The sequence below is a fragment of the Anabrus simplex genome, chromosome 11, assembly GCF_040414725.1.
Source record: "Anabrus simplex isolate iqAnaSimp1 chromosome 11, ASM4041472v1, whole genome shotgun sequence".
Classification (NCBI taxonomy): Eukaryota; Metazoa; Arthropoda; class Insecta; order Orthoptera; family Tettigoniidae; genus Anabrus; species Anabrus simplex.
In genome coordinates, this window is record NC_090275.1 from 1,586,528 (window position 1) to 1,608,816 (window position 22,289).

Below are 22,289 nucleotides of genomic sequence, written 5' to 3' on the forward strand. Positions count from 1 at the left end.
TTAAGCGACTGCAGCTATCGAGCTCGGTACATAAAATTCTAACAAACACTCAAGAAAGTAAAACATGTTACACACACGTGGAACGAATGTAATTATTATTATTATTATTATTATTATTATTATTATTATTATTATTATTATTATTTATAACTAAATATGGTTCATGTTTGTGGGTTACTGTAGTCACGTCCTAGTTCGTGAACCATGGGCAACGGCTGAGTGGCCTAGTAAGTGGTCCTGAGAGTAGGGATACCAGTTGCTATGGAATGGGAGTGGGCATCTCGGACATATTCCGAGTCCTGGTCCTCCTTGTGCTCAGGCGGCTAGGACTATACAATACACCGGTGGTCCATAACCCGTTAGAGGAGAGATCCTCACTTGGACTATGTGCAAGTAGGGTAGCATTCTGCTTCATGAATCTTCCGAGCTAAGAACATTTTAAGCAAGCCTCGGACCTATGGCAGTAACGGAGTCCCACTCCCATTTGACAGGCGAGGGACTCCTTGGAAACAACTTGGCGAACGAAATGGAATTCGATGGGGAGCTATCAATATTAATGGGGCTTATGGAAGAAAGAAAGTAGAACTGGCTGAGTAAGCAAAGAGGATGCATCTGGATGTGCTAGGAGTAAGTGATATTCGGGTAAGGGGAGATAACGAGGAAGATATAGGAGATCATAAAGTGTACTTGACGGGTGTTAGAAAGGGAAGGGCAGAGTCTGGGGTAGGGCTCTTTATTAGGAATACCATTGCACACAACATAGTTTCTGTTAGGCATGTAAATGAGCGAATGATGTTGGTAGATTTGTCATTTGGAGGAATTAGGACTAGAATTGTGTCCGTGTATTCACCATGTGAGGGTGCGGATGAGGATGAAGTTGACAAGTTTTATGAAGCATTGAGTGACATCGTGGTCAGGGTCAACAGCAAGGATAGAACAGTGCTAACGGGCGATTTCAATGCGAGAGTTGGAAATAGAACTGAAGGATACGAAAGGGTGATGGGTAAATGTGGGGAAGATATGGAAGCTAATGGGAATGGGAAGCTTTTGCTGGACTTCTGTGCTACTATGGGTTTAGCTGTTACGAATACATTCTTCAAGCATAAGGCTATACACCGCTACACATGGAAGGCTAGGGGTACCAGATCCATAATAGACTATATCTTAATAGACTTCGAATTCAGGAAATCTGTTAGGAATGTACGAGTTTTCCGCGGATTTTTCGATGATACAGACCACTATCTGATCTGTAGTGAACTAAGTATCTCTAGGCCTAGGGTAGAGAAAGTGAAATCTGTCTGGAAACGAATAAGGGTAGAAAATCTCCAGGACGAGAAAATTAGACGAAAGTACATGGATATGATTAGTGAGAAGTTTCGAACAGTAGACAGTAAGCAGGTTCAGGATATAGAAAGTGAATGGGTGGCATACAGGGATGCTGTAGTAGAAACAGCAAGGGAATGCCTAGGAACAACTGTGTGTAAAGATGGGAAGAGGCGAACATCTTGGTGGAACGATGAAGTGAGAGCAGCTTGTAAACGTAAAAAGTAGGCTTATCAGAAATGGCTCCAAACAAGGGCCGAGGCAGACATTGAGTTGTACGTAGATGAAAGAAACAGAGCAAAACAAATAGTTGTTGAATCCAAAAAGAAGTCCTGGGAAAATTTTGGTAACAACCTGGAAAGGCTAGGTCAAGCAGCGGGGAAACCTTTCTGGACAGTAATAAAGAATCTTAGGAAGGGAGGGAAAAAGGAAATGAACAGTGTTTTGAGTAATTCGGGTGAACTCATAATAGATTCCAGGGAATCACTGGAGAGGTGGAAGGAATATTTTGAACATCATCGCAATGTAAAAGGAAATCATCCTGGTGGTGTTGTGAACAGCCAAACTCATGGGGAGGAGGAAAATGATGTTGGTGAAATTATGCTTGAGGAAGTGGAAAGGATGGTAATTAAACTCCATTGTCATAAGGCAGCAAGAATAGATGAAATTAGACCTGAAATGGTGAAGTATAGTGGGAAGGCAGGGATGAAATGGCTTCATAGAGTAGTAAAATTAGCGTGGAGTGTTGGTAAGGTACCTTCAGATTGGGCAAAAGCAGTAATTGCACCTATCTATAAGCAAGGGAACAGGAAGGATTGCAACAACTATCGAGGTATCTCATTGATTAGTACACCAGGCAAAGTATTCACTGACATCTTGGAAGGGAGGGTGTGATCAGTCGTTGAGAGGAAGCTGGATGAAAACCAGTGTGGTTTCAGACCACAGAGAGGCTGTCAGGATCAGATTTTCAGTATGCGCCAGGTAATTGAAAAATGCTACGAGAGGAATAGGCAGTTGTGTTTATGTTTTGTAGATCTAGAGAAAGCATATGACAGGGTACCGAGGGAAAAGATGTTCGCCATACTGGGGGACTATGGAATTAAAGGCAGATTATTAAAAGCAATCAAAGGCATTTATGTTGACAATTGGGCTTCAGTGAGAATTGATGGTAGAATGAGTTCTTGGTTCAGGGTACTTACACGGGTTAGACAAGGCTGTAATCTTTCACCTTTGCTGTTCGTAGTTTACATGGATCATCTACTGAGAGGTATAAAATGGCAGGGAGAGATTCAGTTAGGTGGAAATGCAGTAAGCAGTCTGGCCTATGCTGACGACTTGGTCTTAATGGCAGATTGTGCCGAAAGCCTACAGTCTAATACCTTGGAACTAGAAAATAGGTGCAATGAGTATGGTATGAAAATTAGCCTCTCGAAGACTAAATTGATGTCAGTAGGTAAGAAATTCAACAGAACTGAATGTCAGATCGGTGATACAAAGCTAGAACAGGTCGATAATTTCAAGTATTTAGGTTGTGTGCTCTCCCAGGATGGTAATATAGTGAGATTGAATCAAGGTGTCGTAAAGCTAATGCAGTGAGCTCGCAGCTGCGATCAACAGTATTCTGTAAGAAGGAAGTGAGCTCCCAGACGAAACTATCTTTACATCGGTCTGTTTTCAGACCAACTTTGCTTTACGGGAGCGAAAGCTGGGTGGACTCAGGATATCTTATTCATAAGTTAGAAGTAACGGTCATGAAAGTAGCAAGAATGATTGCTGGGACAAACAGGTGGGAACAATGGCCGGAGGGTACTCGGAATGAGGAGATAAAGGATAATTTAGGAATGAACTTGATGGATGAAGCTGTACGCATAAACCAGCTTCGGTGGTGGGGTTATGTGAGGCAAATGGAGGAGGATAGGTTACCTAGGAGAATAATGGACTCTGCTATGGAGGGTAAAAGAAGTAGAGGTAGACCAAGACAACGATGGTTAGACTCGGTTTCTAACTATTTAAAGATAAGAGGTATAGAACTAAATGAGGCCACAACACTAGTTGCAAGTCGAGGATTGTGGTGACGTTTAGTAAATTCACAGAGGCTTGCAGACTGAACGCTGAAAGGCATAACAGTCTATAATGATAATGTATGTATGTATATAACTTAATGGGCTTCGCTAACAGTGGTATACCAAGTCACTGGAACAAATGTAATTAGTCCAACGAATACAGGAAACAAAAACCCGAACACTTCAAAAAAAAAAAAAATCATAACCTTAAAAGGGCAAAACATTCTAGATTTTAGTATGCACGGAAAACCAACAGAACATGACTCTTTAAATGTCTGGAGGTACTGTTCGTAAACAAAGAACAACACTCGCGTGGTCAAAGAATAAAGGTTAAATCACAACAAGCGAACAGAGCGGAACAAAGAATTTGCGAAGCAGAGCCTATCGACACCTAAGATTCACATGGAAGAACTGTTATCGCGGCTTTAAATTCAATTCCAATAACGACACAAACACCACACGGTAAAAATACCAATCATATCAAAGAATGAGTTATCGACTATCGTGTCCTTGCCTTCGACCAAGACCGAGCGTGCTTCGACCCACGCAAAAAATCGATTGTACGGAAGTGCAGCGATTATTGAATATTATTGGCACTGCTAGTGGCTTCAAGTAGCCTATGCTGTGGCCTCCACGGTATGCAATAGCCTTGCATCTTGGGTGGTGTGCTAAGTCCCAACTGACGAGCCTAACTTAGCACACGAAGGCGAAACGCAGGCAACCAGGAATGAGTTAGCTGGAAAATTTATAATGTCCAATAACGGACCATTATATTGGTATAATATTTTGTCCGCGAAGTCATAAAATGACACCGTCCATTCGTAAAACCGTAAAATGCTGCAATTTTCGTAAATTTTACAGACAAACCGTAAAAGTTGGCAGGTATGCGACTGTTTTGTGTTTTACAAATTTGTGGAGGTTGAAAATGTGAGAATTTCTTAATTTGCTACATAATTCCAACCCATGATGTGGCACATCACCGAACTTTAAACGTAGCAGTTTGAAGCCATTCTTTTTCAGTGTTGACTCAGTTCAGTCTGCTGAGAACACAAAATTCAACACTAAGTAGTTCCACACTTTTAATACATTCACGCCCGTATCCGAGTTATTCCCTATAGCGCGTGAGCATGCTGTGGACCGTATCCGAGTTAGCCTGGATAAGCGCAACCTTGAATTGCAGCCATTCCTACGCAGCTGGGATCTATTTTGGTCACAAATATGTGCGAGAGAGATGAAAGTAATACCCTTATGAATGCTTCTACTCACCAGAAACCACATGGCCACGGCGATTTTCCCTTCCAATGCACTCTTTTGGTTTTGTTTCTGAAGGTAGCCTAGTGGTGGCCCAACTAGCTGCGTAGTTGGTTCGTGATTGCACAAGCGTGTGCATAGTCGCGTTCTGAGGTATAACCATGCCGACATCCTTTTCAATGAAGACTCAGGTGATGAACTGATTCCTGAACTACAGTCGAGCCGCTGGCTGTCCGGCCCTGATGTTTCTCAGACAGTGTTGCCAATTTTGAACCATACGATATAAACAAACACACACACCTAAAATATTTCACGTATGCGTAGATCAGATTCTGTGTTAATGCGACGGAAATGCGTACGGAAATGTGCAAAAATTACCTCTAATATATTGAAAACCAACACTAGTGTAATCATAATAATAAAATGTTCCAATTAAAATTAAGTGCACTCCATAACAGTGTAAATATAACAAAACATTCCAGTCGAAGTTATGCACATTCCAAGAACAGCGTAAAGATAATAACAAAACACTGCAGTCAAAATTAAGCACGGTCAGACAATAGAATAACCGTTACTCAAAAACAGTAGGCTATAGACGTAACAACATTAAAACCGAACTGTGTGAATAGTATCACCGTAATTTTAATAAGTCAGAGTAAAAGCTCTGAAAATAGTATCAACGTGGCAATAAAAACGTCGCTTTTACAATAAAACTTCTTCATGCTCATAGAATAGTAGTGTCGAAATAATAAAATATTGCAATGAAATGAAACGAAACAAATTATGTACTCACAGGGACTAATCCAAAGGGAATATGCCACACTCTTCAAAAATATCGGTGTCTTCTTCCTTGTCACTAATGTCACTGGAGTCACAGCTATCATCCTCATCCAGGGAAATAATTTCTTCCACTCGACATTCAACAATTCCATCAGCTTTCTTTGCCTTGTGTAGATCTTCCCAGGTGTGACTCACAACACTTTTCCACTTATCCGCTGTAACAAGTTTGACTGCCTCGTGCACTAAGCGTTCAACATCAGTCAGACGGAAAGATTTGTTATTTTCGGCAACGTATCCTTTAACTTGTGCCCAAATTAACGCGATTGGATTAAAGTGGCAGTGGTAAGGAGGAAGCCTAATTACCCTATGACTGAGCTGTAGCGATGGAGTCCACTTTGTAGGTGCAAAATCTAGGCTTATAGAGTTTTACACTTTGTAGCAGCTCCGCCTTTGTCATTTCTGTAGATATCCCCGGCACATTATTTCCCACCAACCACTGAAGAATGATATCTTATCTGTCTTTCATTGTCAGTGCTTTGTTTAGTTGCACAGAGTGATAGGGGGCATTGTCCATAACAATTACAGAATTGGGACTTATGTTTGGTAGCAAAGAATTTTTAAACCACGTTGTGAAAGTTATCCCATTCATTTATTCGTGATAATCACAAGTGCTCTTTCATCTGAAAAGAAGCATAGCTCCCAGAACAAATCCATTAATGCCACCTGCAAGAAGCAAAATAAGCTTACTTCCCTTCCCAATAGGTGCTTTGAAAGTCCCTGCTACAGTTTCATCTGTCTAGGCCACCTTTTTAGAATGTACTGCATTTACCCACGTTTCATCTAAAGACACCACTCTATCAGGACTAATCTTCAGAATTTCCCTCAAAAATCTACCTCGCGATGCTACAATTTCACTTGTCTCCATCACAGCTTTTCTCCCTGAAAATTTCTTGCAACGAAAGCCAAGTTCTCTCAGTATTTTACTTAAACTGGTCTTTCCTCCACTGAATAAGCGAGATTCTTTCAAAGAGTCAAGTAATTTATCATGCATGGGAAATTCCCTCCTCTTGTAATAACTATAAATATGTTGCCTTATCGCATCCTTTTGAAATGCATCTAGTGTTGTCTTGGGACAATGTCTTGGTCTTCGTTTTTCAGGAGTACGCAGAACTTCAGAGGGTGTATTAAGATCCACTGGACACTTTTCTTTCGTAACACTTTTCACAGTTCTCCTACCTACTTTTAAAGCGTCACAAACTCAATCCACAACTTTTTTAACAGGAAGAAGAGGCCCACCGTTATCACGCTCTTTCTCAAAATATTCACGCAGCCGGTATATAAATTCACGGCTTTGGCTCTTATAACAACCTTTTTTTCTTACTTGTTTTCGATGATCCGCTGACCATGTCACAATAACGAAAACAAACTGCTTACACACACAGTGAACGCATGAACTTCATGCAGGCTAGCGAGCAACTGAGGCCACGTGTTTAGGCGACATGAACGGTGATTGGTGCTTGCTGTAAAATCTTAAATCTGGCGGCCAGTGACGTCAGGCATTGCAAACCGTGATGATTATTCTACCACTAGCAGAACTCTTAGTATTCTTTGTGGTAAAATACCTTTAATTAAAACAATAATATAAAATTGACGAGGGGTGTGGGTTTCAATGATTTAATATTAAAATCATACGGCACATTAGTGTTTTCAAGGTTATATGTATAGTTTCAAATCGCCACAGGTTGGCAATGCTCTTCTCTACTCTTAATTTTTCTTTTCATTACAATCTGTCAGGGCCGGACAGCCAGCTGAAAGTGACAGTGATGACAGTGAAGACGATTCTCCTGGACACGTGAGAGAAAAAACAGTACCAGTACCTGAATGTTCGCCTTTATATCGCCCCCCTGCGATCCCATTTACTGCTAAACCAGGTATAAATATTGAAACAGAAAACACTAACGAGATGTCATTTGTAAATCTATTTCTCACAGCTGAAATTCTCGAATACCTATGCGGGCAAACAAATCTGTATGCGAGTCATGTAATCTGTGCTGCGCCGCGCCCCTTCTCTAAACACTCTCTTGCTCTAACGTGGAGTCCGGTGACTGTTTGAGAAATGAGACAGTTCCTGGGTTTGATGCTCACTACCGGCATCATTAGTAAACCATTTCTCAGAATGTACTGGACAGAAGATCCAATTTTCTCCACTCCTATTTTCTCAAAGACAATGTCACGAAATAGCTTCGAAAGTATCCTCTCATTTCTCCAATTTAGTGACAGCAGCGAATACGAGCACAGCACTGACGGACTGTATACAATCAGACCCATTTTACAGAAACTTTCGGACAGATTTTCAGAGCTTTATACCCCCGAACAGAAAATTGGTCGGGACGAAGGAATGCTAGCCTGGAGAGGGCGCCTAAGATTCTGCATATACAACCCCGGTAAAATAATAAAATATGGCATTTTAGTGAGGATGGTTTGCGAGTCTAACACTGGGTACACCTGTAAACTCGTGATATATAATGCAAGTGGTACGAATTTACAAAGCACAGTTTTTCAGCTGCTTGAAATTTATGTTGGCCAGGGGTATACAGTCTATATGGACAATTATTACAATAGCGTTGGACTTGCGAAACAATTACGGGAACAAAACACTGCCGTATGTGGAACAATACAGTCAAATAGGGGTGTACCAAAAGGTCTAAAAGAACACCAGTCAATTCTCAAACGGGGGGAAATGACCTTCAGGAGGGACGAGGATGTATTGCTTGTTTCTTGGAGAGACAAAAAGGTTATTACGATGGTAACTACTATCCATTCGACAGAAATGGTCGAAACAAAGAAATCTGGAAAAATACAAATGAAACCAGAGTCTGTGACCGACTATAATCAACACATGCATGGTGTTGATACTGCAGACCAGTACTTGGCGCTCTATCCTTTCATGAGGAAAACTATAAAGTGGCCAAAAAGGTTTTTTTATTTACCGCTCACTTTTTAATGCATTTCGGCTCTTCCAGAACTCAAATCCTCAAAACTCAAAAACATTTTTTGAATTTCAGGCAGACAGTAGTTAGGAACTTGCTCCAGGAAACAGGTGAACCCGTCATACAAGTACAGTCACCTCTCTCCGACATCTCAGCTCCATCTACTTCATCACCTCCAAGTCAACGTCCCGCGATTTTTCCGCCAAAAAGGGCACCGGCCAAGGATCCACCATTTAGGTTAGATGGGAAGAGAAAAGAGCATATTCTCTTCAAGTTTCCACCATCAAATAAAGTCAAGTTCCCTTCAAGAAGGTGCAAAGTGAGCTTCAAAAATAAAATTATTAGTGAAACACGCTACTTTTGTGGAAAGTGTGGTGTTCCCATTCACCCAGGAAAGTGTGACATTACTTACCACACCCTACAAAGATACTAGAGGACTTCATTAAGTTATGTGGAAAATTTTGTTTCCATATCTTGTTTAGTTTAGAACTTATTGTGAAAAGAATTTGTTGTTTGCTCTGCCACTAACAGCTGGGCCAGCCCTTTAAATAGCCAGCTCAGATGATCGGCGTGAATGTGTTAACATGCATACAGATAATGTTTACAAAATTGTTAGTTGCTTTACGTCGCACCGACACAGATAGGTCTTATGGCGACGACGGGACAGGGAAGGGCTGGGAGTGGGAAGGAAGCGGCCGTGGCCTTAATTAAGGTACGGCCCCAGCATTTGCCTGGTGTGAAAATGGGAAACCACGGAAAACCATTTTCAGGGCTGCCGACAGTGGGGTTCAAACCTACTATCTCCCGAATACTGGATACTGGCCGCACGTTTACGAAATTAACATTATATAAACAGTATTTCATACCAATTGTAACATATGGACTAGAAACGCTGGTAACTAAATAAGAGACAAGATAGTAATATCCAAGCAGTAGAAATGAAATTTTTAAGAACATCAGTTAAAAGGACAAGAAGAGATAGAATTCAGAATATTAAAATCAGAGAAGAGCTAAATATAGAACATACAGAAAGCAAGACCGAGATGGTTCAGACATGTAAAAAGAATGGGAAAGGTAGGGTAGCAAGAAGGGAATTGGAAAGAGAAGCTAAGGAAAAGAGACCAGTTGGAGACCGAGAAGAAGATGGATGGATCAGATTTGCAAGGATATTAGAGAAACTGGATTGGATTTGGTGGAAGTAATAGAGCAGGAAAATTGGAAGGACAGAAAATAGTGGAGGAGGCTTGCTAACCACACCTAGGCAATTGGAGTGGGATGATGATGATGATGATGATGATGATGATTACTGTTTACATTGTGTAAACATGATAACAATAACAGGTTATGTTATAGTGTCTTCGACAGACTGGAGCCCTATAACAGTACTACTGCAGTTAGACTCAGATGTATGAAGGGTATGAGCTCAGGAGTACGAAATATTTTCACCTAGCTCACAGACGTCGCTTCATTTCACAGGAATTCGGTCCCTCACCTGTAGAGGCGGAAAACTATCGATAGTGCTATCGATAACTATCGATAGCGACCACTATCGTCTGATATCGATAGTCAGTTGCCTACTATCGATAGTCAACGATAGTTTTTTTCCCCTCATTAGCTTATTTTATACCCTAACAGAAATTGTACCGCTGTTTGCAAATAACTGGTGAGGGGTTTATTCCAATTCAAGATGTGCATTTAAGTATCTATGTGTACCTGCGACTTCAGTCCCAGCAGAAAGACTATTTAGCATTTTGGAAGGTGGGATTCTCCATTCAACCTAACCTTAGTTGAGTTGGTACCAATACGGGACGAAAAGTGAGATTTATAAGTTGTCAGAGATTGTATGTTGGCGAGAAAAGATAAGGCACATTTTAGGTCAAAGACTTAATGAAAACAACTGAAAACTCTCCTCGCAGCTGTTGAGAATGCTGTAAAACATTTTTCCCAAAGATATTACAATACCCAAGAAAAGGTCGGGCGATCGCAAAATGACTGAACAAGAATTTCTCGGGCGGCGACGTTATGGGCAAGCGCGTGCAGCCCGAGAATGTCTCGGACGTGCCACTGAAGAGATTATTTTATGAGTGATTCCGATTTGAATTTCAGAAATTACATGCCATGAAATTGTTGTGCTTTGTAATGATTTTTTGTAGATTGTGTTTAATAAATGTTCTATTTTCAGGCATAATGGTATGATTCGTTCCACTTTTTGAAAACTATTGATTTTTTAAATGCTGTTTGTTCGGGGCGTCGGCCTATAGAGATCTTTTGCCTTACTTGCACTATGTGATATGAACCTGCGTGTAATCGGAATGGAGGAGGTGTAGAGTGTTGAATGTGAGGAAAGGAACGTTAAGGACGACACAAACACCCAGTTCCCAGGCCAAGGATATTAATCATTTACAATTAAACACCCCTGACCCAGCCGGGAATCGAACCCGGGGCACCAGGTGACAGGCGGACGCGTTGTTCCCTACACCGCGAGGCCGGATAAACTATCGATTACTATCGATAGTAGAGTCATAATATCGGAAAATATCGATGGCGATTACTATCGATAGTTTGCCGCCTCTGCTCACCTGTCTTCACACATAACACCAAGGGGACACAAGAAACACTCACATCGTTGGAAATAATCTTCCTGTAGTGACGCCCATCCAGGTCGGCAGAAGCTATGTAATCCTCACGAGCATCGACCCAGTAGATACGTTCCGCAATGTGGTCGATGGTCACTCCGTTGGGCCACTGAACCATGGGACTCTTGAAGAGACGTTTAATGTTGCTGCCGTCCAGATTAGCCCTGTTCACGCAGGAGTCACCAGGGGCCCAGTCTGTCCAGTACATGTACCTTAAAACATATAAAGCATACAATATTAATACATCCCCAGAACAAATTTAAAAAAAAAGCAAAAAAACAGATCAGTCCACTTTCTCTCTTGTTATGCATATGCAAATAATCCTGACGTGCTTTTCTTTTTTTTTTTTTTTCCAGAATCGTGTGGCAACACATTCAGGTGCGAGTATTATTTCTGTCAAGATTCGGAACAGTGCTCCTGACATACAGCAAGCAAGAAGCAGTTTAATTAGTACATATGCGAGTTGTTCACAATGACAGATATCCTAGTCTTTTCAATCCCCATTTCCTCTCCCTATAAATCAATATTCGTCCCAATTTGTCCTCGAATTCCAGCTCATCTCCATACGCCAGCTCGTCTCCTTCTCTCAGTCTTACTAGATCACATTTTGGTAACACTACTCAGCACAAATCGAGTAGGCCCAATACTCTAATTAACCTTATATTAACCCCATAAACAAAGTACTGAAACTTTCCATCCTGTTTACCATCATACAGAATGAATGTCATCGTAACCTGCAATTCCAGTTCTTTACTCTGATGCATTCACCGGCTAAGCACCACATTTTGGAAATCAACTAGTGTGTACTGTCAGGAACTACAAACTACTTGTACATTGAAGTCCTTTATTACAATGTCAACATTAATATTTTAGTAAAACCTAAAGCGCCATCCCTGTTATCTCGGATAAAGAGTTTTGCGTCAATCGGCTACGAGACAAAACTACGAAGCTATTCTCACAAACGCCATAACAACATCTAAGCGACAGTTTTTTGTCCCTACACTCCCAAACTCTGTTAGTGTAATGTGATAATCGGCTATGCGCCAAAAGATCTGTTCTTTGTTGCAATCTGTAATCTCTCGGGAAAATGTTCTGGGTGTACTGAAGGAGTGGAGGAGTGGAGGATTCAGAAGCCACTTCACATGAATACAAGGTAAGTCTTGAAGATTACTTTTTATTCATAATACATGGCAACTCAACAGTGACCTTCACCTTGCAAATATTTAACGATGTTACAATTTTATTCACCATGTCTAGGTCATAAAAAATGACAGTCATATTGAACAGATTACAATGGCACATAATTTTAATTACTAGCAGAAAATCTCCGAACAAAATCACTGATTTCTTTACCAATTATTTCAAATCAAATTCTCTTTATTTGCAAATGAGGTGTCTACGTCGGTGGCAAATGGTACACTAAAATACATTCTTGTCAAGCACTAAATATTAAATTAACAAGAAGAAAATTTTCCTATAATACAATATTATACAATTTATGCTAACATTTTTTTATATTAAACACACAGCTCATCCTTAATAAATTTATATTGTTTACAAAATTCTACTTATAATATCTCCTGTACTTACAAATATAGCCAACTGATATACAGTATGTGGAATTGCTTCAAATGATTCTATACAACTGGTATAAGATTAAAATTTACATTGCATTTATTTACATTTTTTTTTTTTTAACCCATTTTGGAACCTAAGTAGCAAAATGACCTGCTGCGTCTTAACCAGAGCCCCTTTTGCCACCACTTTTCAGAGTTCCTGAAAGGCCTTCACAGCTACCGTAGCGATTCCAGGGCCCTCAAAGTCCCCACTGTACTTCACCCCTACAAGCAGTCCCCTACTTTGGCTGTCCAAACTCCTTAGACCAGGGGATGGAATTAATTTATTCACACACATTTTTTTATTTACAATAACCTGCACTGGTCGAATGCCCTCTAACACTTCATTTATTTTCTCTGTTGCTGTTTATTCTCTTCTTGAATATCTGTACAGATTTTGGAAAAGGATCAAACACTACCCCTGGTAACCTGTTCCACTTCTTCACACCCTTCCCAATGAATGAAAATTTACCCCAATCGCTTCTGCTAAAATTCCTTCTAATTTTATATTTGTGATCATTCCTGCCGATATTATTTTCCAACTCAAGCCTCTCAGGGATATCTCCCCATGCTTCTTCTCCTGTATAGGCTCTATATAATCCTATAAGTCTAGTTTTCTCCCTTCTCTTACTTGAAGTTTCCCACCCAAGTTCCTTTAACATTTCTGATACACTACTTTTTTCTCCAGAAATCCCCTGTTACAAATCTTGCTGCTTTCCTCTGCACACTATCTATTTCTTTTATTAGGTATTCTTGGTGAGGATCCCAAACAATGTTTGCATATTCCAATAATGGACGAACCATACTTAAGTAACTTTTTTCTTTTAATTCTTTGTTGCATCCTTTAAGTAGCCTCATGACATGTATGCTTTCCCAACAATGTCATCAACATGACCCTTCCAGTGCAAATTACTTTCAAATCTCACCCAAAGTATTTGCACTTGCCATCTTTTGGGATAACTACCTCATCCAAAGTATATTCAAATTCAGTTTTAAAACTCCTGTTTGTAAAAGTTGTAACAGTTGATTTGCCTCCATTTACCTTCATATTATTTTCTTCAACCCATTGTTAGATACTTTCAAGGTCCCTTTGTAATTCTGAACAATCCTCAGTATTATTTATTGCCCTATAAACAATTATGTCATCTGCATACAATCTTATTTTTGATGTTATATTGTTCCCTAAATCATTTGCGTATATTAAGAAAAGTAACAGACCGATTATACTACCCTGTGCAATTCCCTTCCAAACTTTCTCTTCCTGCGATACATTATTTCCTACTTTGACTTTCTGAACCCTTGAATTTAGAAATGTTTTTATCCAACGTGTAACCCTTACGTCCAATCCTATTCCCTCCAATTTCTTTAATAATATTCCATGTTCCACTCTATCAAAGGCTTTGGAAAGATCTATGGCTATGCAATCTAACTGACCTCCTGAATCCAACTGATCTGATATGTCCTGCTGAAATCCCATCAGTTGTGCCTCACAAGAAAATTTCTTTCTAAATCCATACTGGCTCCTCATGAACCAATTATTATCATCACATATCCCTCTGATGTACTTTGATATTAAACTCTCCAGTATTTTACAAACTATACTGGTCAGGCTGATTGGTCTGTAGTTCTCTGGTTTTCTTTTATCACCCTTTCCTTTATAAATTGGTATTGTTATAGATTCCTTCCATTCCTTTGGTATTACACTATTATTTATGACATATTCAAAGAGAAATTTTAAATAAGGCACTATGTACCATCCTATTGTCTTTAATACCTCCCCAGTAATTTGATCACATCCTGCTGCTTTTCCTTGCTGAAGCAGTTGGATTTCTCTGGAAATATCTTCATTTGTGAATGAGAAGCTTTTTGTTTCCCTCTGTCTCTCTCCCTCTCTATCTTCTGTTTTGGTTTCCAACTCCTAACAATCATCTATTGAATCTCTGAATTCCCTACTAAATAAGTTTGCTTTTTCAGTATCTGTTAAATAGTGTTATATGCAGTGTTATATGCAATAGGCAGGCACACAATTATTGTATTTACAGGGAATACACGTTAATGACACTAGCACTGTGCAGGATGACTCCAGGCAAGAAGCTAACTCCCGTACAAACTGTTTATGGCGGTAGTTCTTACGATGTACTTTATTCCAAAAATGAAAATAATACATCATCTCTACTGTTTTATGAGGTAGGTATTTTGTCATCAGTGCACATGACCGACTATTTTCAGAACTATCCAAGTACTGAAGTGCACGATTTGTCTTCTGTTTTAGTGAATTTAAGTGATCTCCGTGCTACCGCAATAGAAAATGAAAGTGGTGAATTTCATCCACGCACTAAGTTACCACATACATTACGAAGTCCGAATGCAGAATCTACCGAAATTATCGTGTCTAATACTTTAAATAAATCAAATTAACCTACTGGCTTACCTAACCATCGAATCGACGGGATGCGCGAGCCTGTGACCGTCTTACCTAACCGTTGAATCAACAGGGTAATGCAGCGTCCTGTTTTATCGATGGTAAGGGGAAAGTAGTACTTTAAAAGCTCAACAGAAGGCATTACAATCATTCTTCATATCTGAAGGAAGTCTCTACCGCTGTATTTGAGTCATGTTTAGGGGATTAACCGCATAAATTGAAGATAGCATTGAGCTGATGTCACGGGTGTTCAGTGAGTAAAGATGAGCACGCGCGAGGCTATTACCGAGCGAGAAGTCGTGGATAGTTTATTGAATCGTGATTGTGAAGAAGATCATAATATATTGGACAGTTCTACCTGTGAATCTAGTAATGTGGATACGTTATCTCTGCTTAGTGAAGTTAGTGATAGTAATATGAGTCAAGAAGCAGATGTAAATATTACGAACGTAAATGTTCCGACGCACCGTAAGAATTACTAAGTGAGTGTGTAGTGCATAGTTCATATTTTTCACTGTAATGTAGCACATTCCATTGAAATGATTATTTTTGAGTATTTCTGTGAAAGTTTGGCAATGTTTGAGCCAGTAGTTCGAGTGATATTATCATTTAAGCTCACTCTTGCATCGACCTTATAAACACCAGCATTTAAATGGTAATTTAAAGATCCGGAACTGATGTTTATAAGGTAAGCAAATGGGTTAAAAGTAATAAGTGAGTTAATTCCACCTTTTCAATACAAATTAAATAGTGTTTATTAAATAAACATTTAATGGGACTAGTTTCAACCTATTTAAAGGTGATCTTCAGCCATATCGCATGTAGAACAATGTATTTGAAACACAGTGGTTTTAGAGATAGTCTTAAAACATAGAAGTTTGACACTATGAAAAATTGTTTATAGAATTTCATGAAAACACTTTTGTTGTAAGAAATTAGTTCACTTAGGTGTAGGAATATGCGAGAAGAATAAGTCTTTTTTAATATTCTTCATAGTTTTCAAGAGCCTAGGTACAACTTGAAATTCAGTTTTGATGAGATGTGGAATTGGGCTTATATGTATAAAGTTGTTGTAATACAGGCGAAGAAGTCCTTTGATATTCTTTGTATCACTGCTAAGCGTAGACTTATTTGTAACCTTGATGAGATGTACAATTGAGCATATATGCAAAGTATTGCATTAGTTAAAACGTGAGTTGAAACAAATATATTATTGCAGTGGAAAGGAAATTCTGTTTAGTTGTGTATAAAGAAAACAATGTAAAAATTATTGAAGGTATCCATGGAGATTAATGATTTTTAAAAATGAAAGTGAAAAGGCACTTGAAGATATGAATAAAGTTAAAAGAATTTTTTATTCTTTGTATTAAAATGGTGGAATGAATACTCATCCAAAGCTAATATAAAAGAAGGGAAAAATAAATTAGAAAAAAGTAGGAAATATTGACGAAATTTAAGGAATGTAAAATATTAAATGAAAAGAATGAAAGAAAGAGTTTAAAAGAAATAGGTCAAACTGTGGCTCATTTTACATAGGGATTAAAGGTGGGGCTGAAGAATGAGGGAATGAGGAGATGTGGAATGAATGGAATGGAAGATTGAATTTAGATCGGTTAAATTAAAATTTTTAAGAATAATGATAAAAAGGTCAAATACAATGTTGGCTTTTTCACAGATTTAATTTTGGTTGTAATTTTAGAGTTAAAATATTGATCTAAATGTATTAAAAAATTCTCTGTTATATCAAGTAATGGGCCTTTGTGTAATGTTTTAAGAATTATTAGATCTTGTTGAATATGGTTATAGTCATGCATATGTTGACCTTTAGCCGAAAATATTGTATTTAATGGCATTCTTATGTTCTGAGTATCTAGTGATTAAGTTTCTCCCTGTTTGTTCGACATAAGAAAAATTGCAATCATGACATTTGAATCGATAAACACCCAAATTAGAGAAACAATGAAATTTATTAATAGAGGTGGAATTGTATATAAGATGTCTGAATTCTTAGTTTTGAATGCTGTATTTTTTAAAGGTGTTAGCGATTTTGTAAATGTTCTTGTTAAAAGTGAAGGTTGAAGTTATTGAGGTATTAGGTTTATCTTTTATTACAGTAGTTGAAGGGCGATGTCTGTATTTATTAATTATTCTATCAATGAAAAAATTGTTGTATCCATTTGATTTTGCAATGAAACGAATGGTATTTAATTCACTTTTAAAATCTTGTTTGGACATTGGAATAGTGAAAGCTCTATGAACTAAACTATTGCAAGTAGCCCTCTTGTGGGTTATTGGGCGAGTTGAATCATGACGGATTGTGGAAATAGTTTGAGTAGGTTTTCTGAAGATTTTATAACCTAAAGAGGTTGGGTTTCTAGTGATGGTTAGGTCTAAATAGTTAATTTTTTGTTCTAGTTTGGATTCAAGTGTATATTTAATGTGGGGGTCAATATTATTAAGATTTAGAAAAGTAGACTTCGCACTAGAAATGTTTTCATCTAAAATAACTAGGACATCATCGACATATCTAACCCAGAAGAGGATATTTATTTATTTATTTATTTATTTATTTAAAAGTAATTAATATTAAAAACTCTTAATAATGACTAATCCTCAGGTGTGCACACATTCATACTTCAACCGTTCAGTCAGCTGTCCTCAGCAGGTAGTCTCGGCAGGTGACCTTAAATCTTTGTAAGAGCTAGTTTCTCTGACCTGAGCTGGCAGGGAATTCCATAATCTGGTGCTGGTCACTACAAACGATCATTAATATTATTTGTGCGGTGCACTGGAATAGAAAGAGAGGATCTGGAACGTTTATTTAAGTTGTGAAATGATGATAAAAATGTGAATTTAGAAGAAATATACAGTGGCTGACTTTCAGCTAACACTCTAAACACCATCGTTAGAATGTGTAGCTGCCGACGTTCATCTGGCTTCAGCCTGAGAGAGCATTATATTATGGGTACTCGATATTGTAAATAAATCGCAGGCAGGAATTCAGTGCTCGTTGAAATTTAAGTGTTTCTTCTCTCGTCATATCAACTAGAACGTCGCCACAATAATCAAGAATAGGGGGAATCAGTGTTTGTGTTAGTTTGGCCTTAAGCTCAAATGGAAATACATCCCTTTGCCGTTTAAGAAGATGAAGCACTCCAAAATTCTTTTTACATATCTTTTTTGCATGATCGGACCTATCAAGTGTTTAATTCATAACTACACCCAGATTTTTAACTGTTTTACTGTAGGGAATAATGTTACCATTCAGTAGGATAGGCGGGATTTGCAACATTGTTTGAGCAGTTCAGTAATTTTCATGATCCAGTTATGATTGCCTGAGATTTTGTGGAGTTTAGTATAAGAGAAATTCGTGGTGCATATATACTGAGTCGTCAGAGGTCACTGTTAATATCTTGTATTGTTTCATCTAAGTCTGAAGTCTTGCAGTGTCGATAAATTTGAAGATTGTCAGCATAGAGGTGGTGTGTGTTATTTCCTGTCACAGATGGTATGTTATTGATATAAAAACAGAAAAGTAAGGGCCCTAGAATACTGCCCTGTAGGGCACCACTAAGTTTAATTTTCCATTTAGAGGCCTTGTCGTTTACTGTTACACGCTGTTGACGGTTACTCAAATAAGAACTAAAAAACTTGTGCAGCCAGCTCAAAATTTAGCAGTTCCATTTTCTTTATCACAGTCTGAATGTCTATAGCGTCAAAGGCGCTACTGAAGTCAAGAAGGATAAGTATAGTGAGCAGTCATTCCGCGGGCGGATTGCAGTGTTTCCGGAAATTGAAGAACGACTCCACAAATTTGTGATAGAAAAACGTGAGTTAGGATATGGTGTTTCTAGTGAAATGTGTCAATTGAAAGCACTAGAGATCTCCAAAGAACTCAAAACACAGGGTCTCGCTGCAAGCTGCAGATAGATCCGAAACTTTTATCGGAGAAAGGGATTGTGCATTTGGAGACTTACGTCTATTCCACAACGTCTCCCTGAAGCATACGAAGAAAAATTAACGGCCTTTCAGTGTCACATTATTCATTTGAGAAAGCAAAATTCTTATCTGCTGTCGCAAATTGGGAATCCTGACCATGCTTGTGTTGGACAGTTACAGAGGACATACAACTGATGCCATAAAAGATATGATGAGGAAAGGAAAAACCGATCTTGCGATAATTCCAGGAGGACTCGCTTCTATTCTACAGCTGTTGGATGTGTGCGTGAACCGGCCTTTCAAAACTGCAATGAAACAGTTGTCCACCGAATGGATGTCTGATGGTGATCACGCGTTAACACCAACCGGACGAGTGAAGAGGCCAGAAGTGGGACTAATATGCAGCTGGATCAAGACCGCATAGGCACACATTCCCAACAATCTAGTGTCCAAAAACTAAGAAATGTGGAATTTCAAGTTCAGTGGACGGTAGTGAGGACGACTATTTGCGGAAAGATACCAGCGACGAAAGTTCCTATGGTGAAACTTCAGATGACAACGGTGAATTGTGAATGATCCGAGTATTGGACTGATTTTATGTACGATTTTTGTGGTGATTTTATTAATTATAAGCTGTTTGAATTTATATTTGTGGTATATTTGAAGAAAATTAAATAGGTATGTAAGTTATTTATTTTTTTCCGTATTTTGCCGTCTCAAATTTAGGGTGCATGTCTTATTCGGTGGCGGGTAGTATTCGGGATTGTGCGGTAACTGCAAGCTAAGTGTGAGATGTGAGTAGAAGGTTGTTCACAAGAACCCACTCCCTGGCAGGAGTACCAGTGTGTAAACAGCGACACTTAGAATATCAGGAGATCGCATTAACAACTTTGTCTTAAGAAAGCCAACTAACTGCAAGGAACAATAATTAAAGATAACGTAGGTAATAAAATATCTGATGTATAGGATAAAATTCTGAAGATAATTTACTCCAACTATTCAACACAAATTACTGGCATTTTATAAATGTTCTGTCTAAAATGCCACATAGTAGGACATGAGAAACATGTATAAAAACAGTGATAAAGTTAAACGAGATGAAATACAATCAGCAATTGCAATAAAACTCCATGTTTAGAAATGTCCATTGCTTCAATCTTGTTGTAAGATTAATCCAGTTAGAACAGGCGTGTTGATTGGCTGAAGGAATACTTTAAAATTATGAGGACTGTCACACTTCTGGAATGGAGTGAAGTTCTTCACAGAGAATAGTATAGTTTAAGTCAGGTCGGTGTGAAGGCCCAACCAGCTAGTGTACAATGACTACCGTATCTGTCTGCATATTTCTTGCAACCACACACCCCATCCCCTCTCCAATTTAGATTAGTCATCATTAGGATTTTTATTTTACGCTTATCACTCCTACTCATCATCATCATCATCATCGTCCTAAACCATCTCCAGTTTCCCGGGTGTGGTATACGAGCCTCCTCCATCTCATCCTGTCCTTCTAGCATTCATCATCCACCAACTTGTCCCAATCATGACCTCTCAGCAGTACAGCGCTCTTAACTAAATCTATCCATTTCCCACGGGTCGTCTTCCTTCTACCTTTCTGTCAAATTCCTTCCTTGCAGTTCTGTTTACTGGCATCCTCTTCATGTGACCAAACCACTTCAGTCTTGATATCTGAATCTTATTGAGGAGAGGATAATCTATTCCTACTTCTCTAATTTTCTCATTCCTAATCTTGTCTTTCCTGGTTTTCTGGATCATAGTGCGTAGGAATTTCATTTCAGCTGCCTGAAGTTTGTAATTATCTCTATTGGTCAGTGTTGTGGTTTCAAGACTGTATGTAAGAATTGGTGTATAATAGAACTTGTACAATGTCATTTTTGTTTTCATAGGTATTAGCTCATCCCACAGCAGGTGTCCTACCTGGTGGTAAAATTGTGTTGCCTTATTGATTCGATTGTTCACCTCATGTTTTGCTAGGTTGTCATTTGATAGAACGCTACCCAAGTATTTGAAAACTGGAATAATGTCCATAACATGACTTGATTCTGCTCCTTCCCCATACACTTTCATCACCACCATCTTGGTCTTGCTGATGTTTAAACCATATTTCTTAAACTCCTCATTCCAGCTTTGCATTCTCTCTCCCAATTCCTCTTCTGAGTCATTCCAGATTGCAACATCATCTGCAAATGGGAAGGCTTTGATATCTCCATGTTCTTTCCTTTTAATAGATTTCATTACTACATCCATTACAATAATAAATAGAAGTGGTGACAATGAACTGCCCTGCTGCACTCCTCCCTTTGTTTCAAACCACATCCTACTTGAATACAACTTCTATTCCGACTATACAACATTTTCACTTTGTCTATGAGGCTATCTCTCACTTGAAGTTCTTTCATGCATTGCCAAATTCTTTCCCTTGGTACACTGTCGTAGGCTTCCTCAATGTCCAAAAATTATAGAAATAAAGGCTTATTCTTCTCCCAGTATTTTTCCATTAGCATCCTAATTGCAAATATAAGGTCTGTAGTTGACCTTCCTGGTCTGAAACCATGCTGCTCTTCTTCCAAAATTGGTTCAACAGTATCTCTGATTCTGGTCGCTATTATTTTTTCCAATATTTTCAGGACATGAGACAGTAGTGTGATAACTTGGTAATTCGTACATTTTCGTCGGCTTCCTTTCTTGAACAGAGGTACAATGATGCCCATCTTCCAGTCCTCAGGAATAGCATTTTTCCTGCCATATCTTGTTGAGCAGTCTGTAGAGCCATTGGATTCCTGGAATTCCTGCTGCTTTCAGCATATCTGCACTTAGTTTGTCTATGCCCGCTGCCTTTCCTTTCTTCATGCTCTTGAGCACATTTTCAACCTCAAGCCATGTAATTGGTGGTTCAGTTGTGGTTCCTCGACTTGGCTCTCCTCTATCAGTTGTTATTTTTTCTGTATCTCCATTCAACAGCTTTTCGAAATAGATCTTGAGTTCTTGTTTAATTTCTCTCTCTTCTTCTTATGCCAGAGTTCCATCATCATGTTCTATTGCTTTTATGGTCTCTTGATCCTTTCACTTGTTTTTCACTACTCTGTATAGCAATTTCATATTTCCTCTACTGTCCTCTTCCAGTTTGTCTGCAAACTCATTCCATTTCTTCTCTTTTTCTTCCCTTACAATGTTCTTTACAGCAAGTTTCTTGTTCCTGTATACTCCTTGAAGTCTTTGTATTTCTTGTTCATTTCGTTGTTGTCCCT

The 22,289-nt window shown here is 38.8% G+C and overlaps 1 protein-coding gene across 3 annotated transcripts in view; it reads right to left on the minus strand.

Annotated features, from left to right (window-relative positions):
- The window catches only part of LOC136883521 (sortilin-related receptor), a 698,235-nt gene that overhangs the window by 378,729 nt on the left and 297,217 nt on the right, over positions 1 to 22,289 (minus strand). For all 3 annotated transcript variants that reach the window (XM_067155885.2, XM_067155884.2, XM_068229722.1), the window contains exon 13: positions 11,030 to 11,255. In XM_067155885.2, the coding sequence (XP_067011986.2) occupies positions 11,030 to 11,255 (226 nt within the window). The remainder of the gene's footprint in view (positions 1 to 11,029; positions 11,256 to 22,289) is intronic.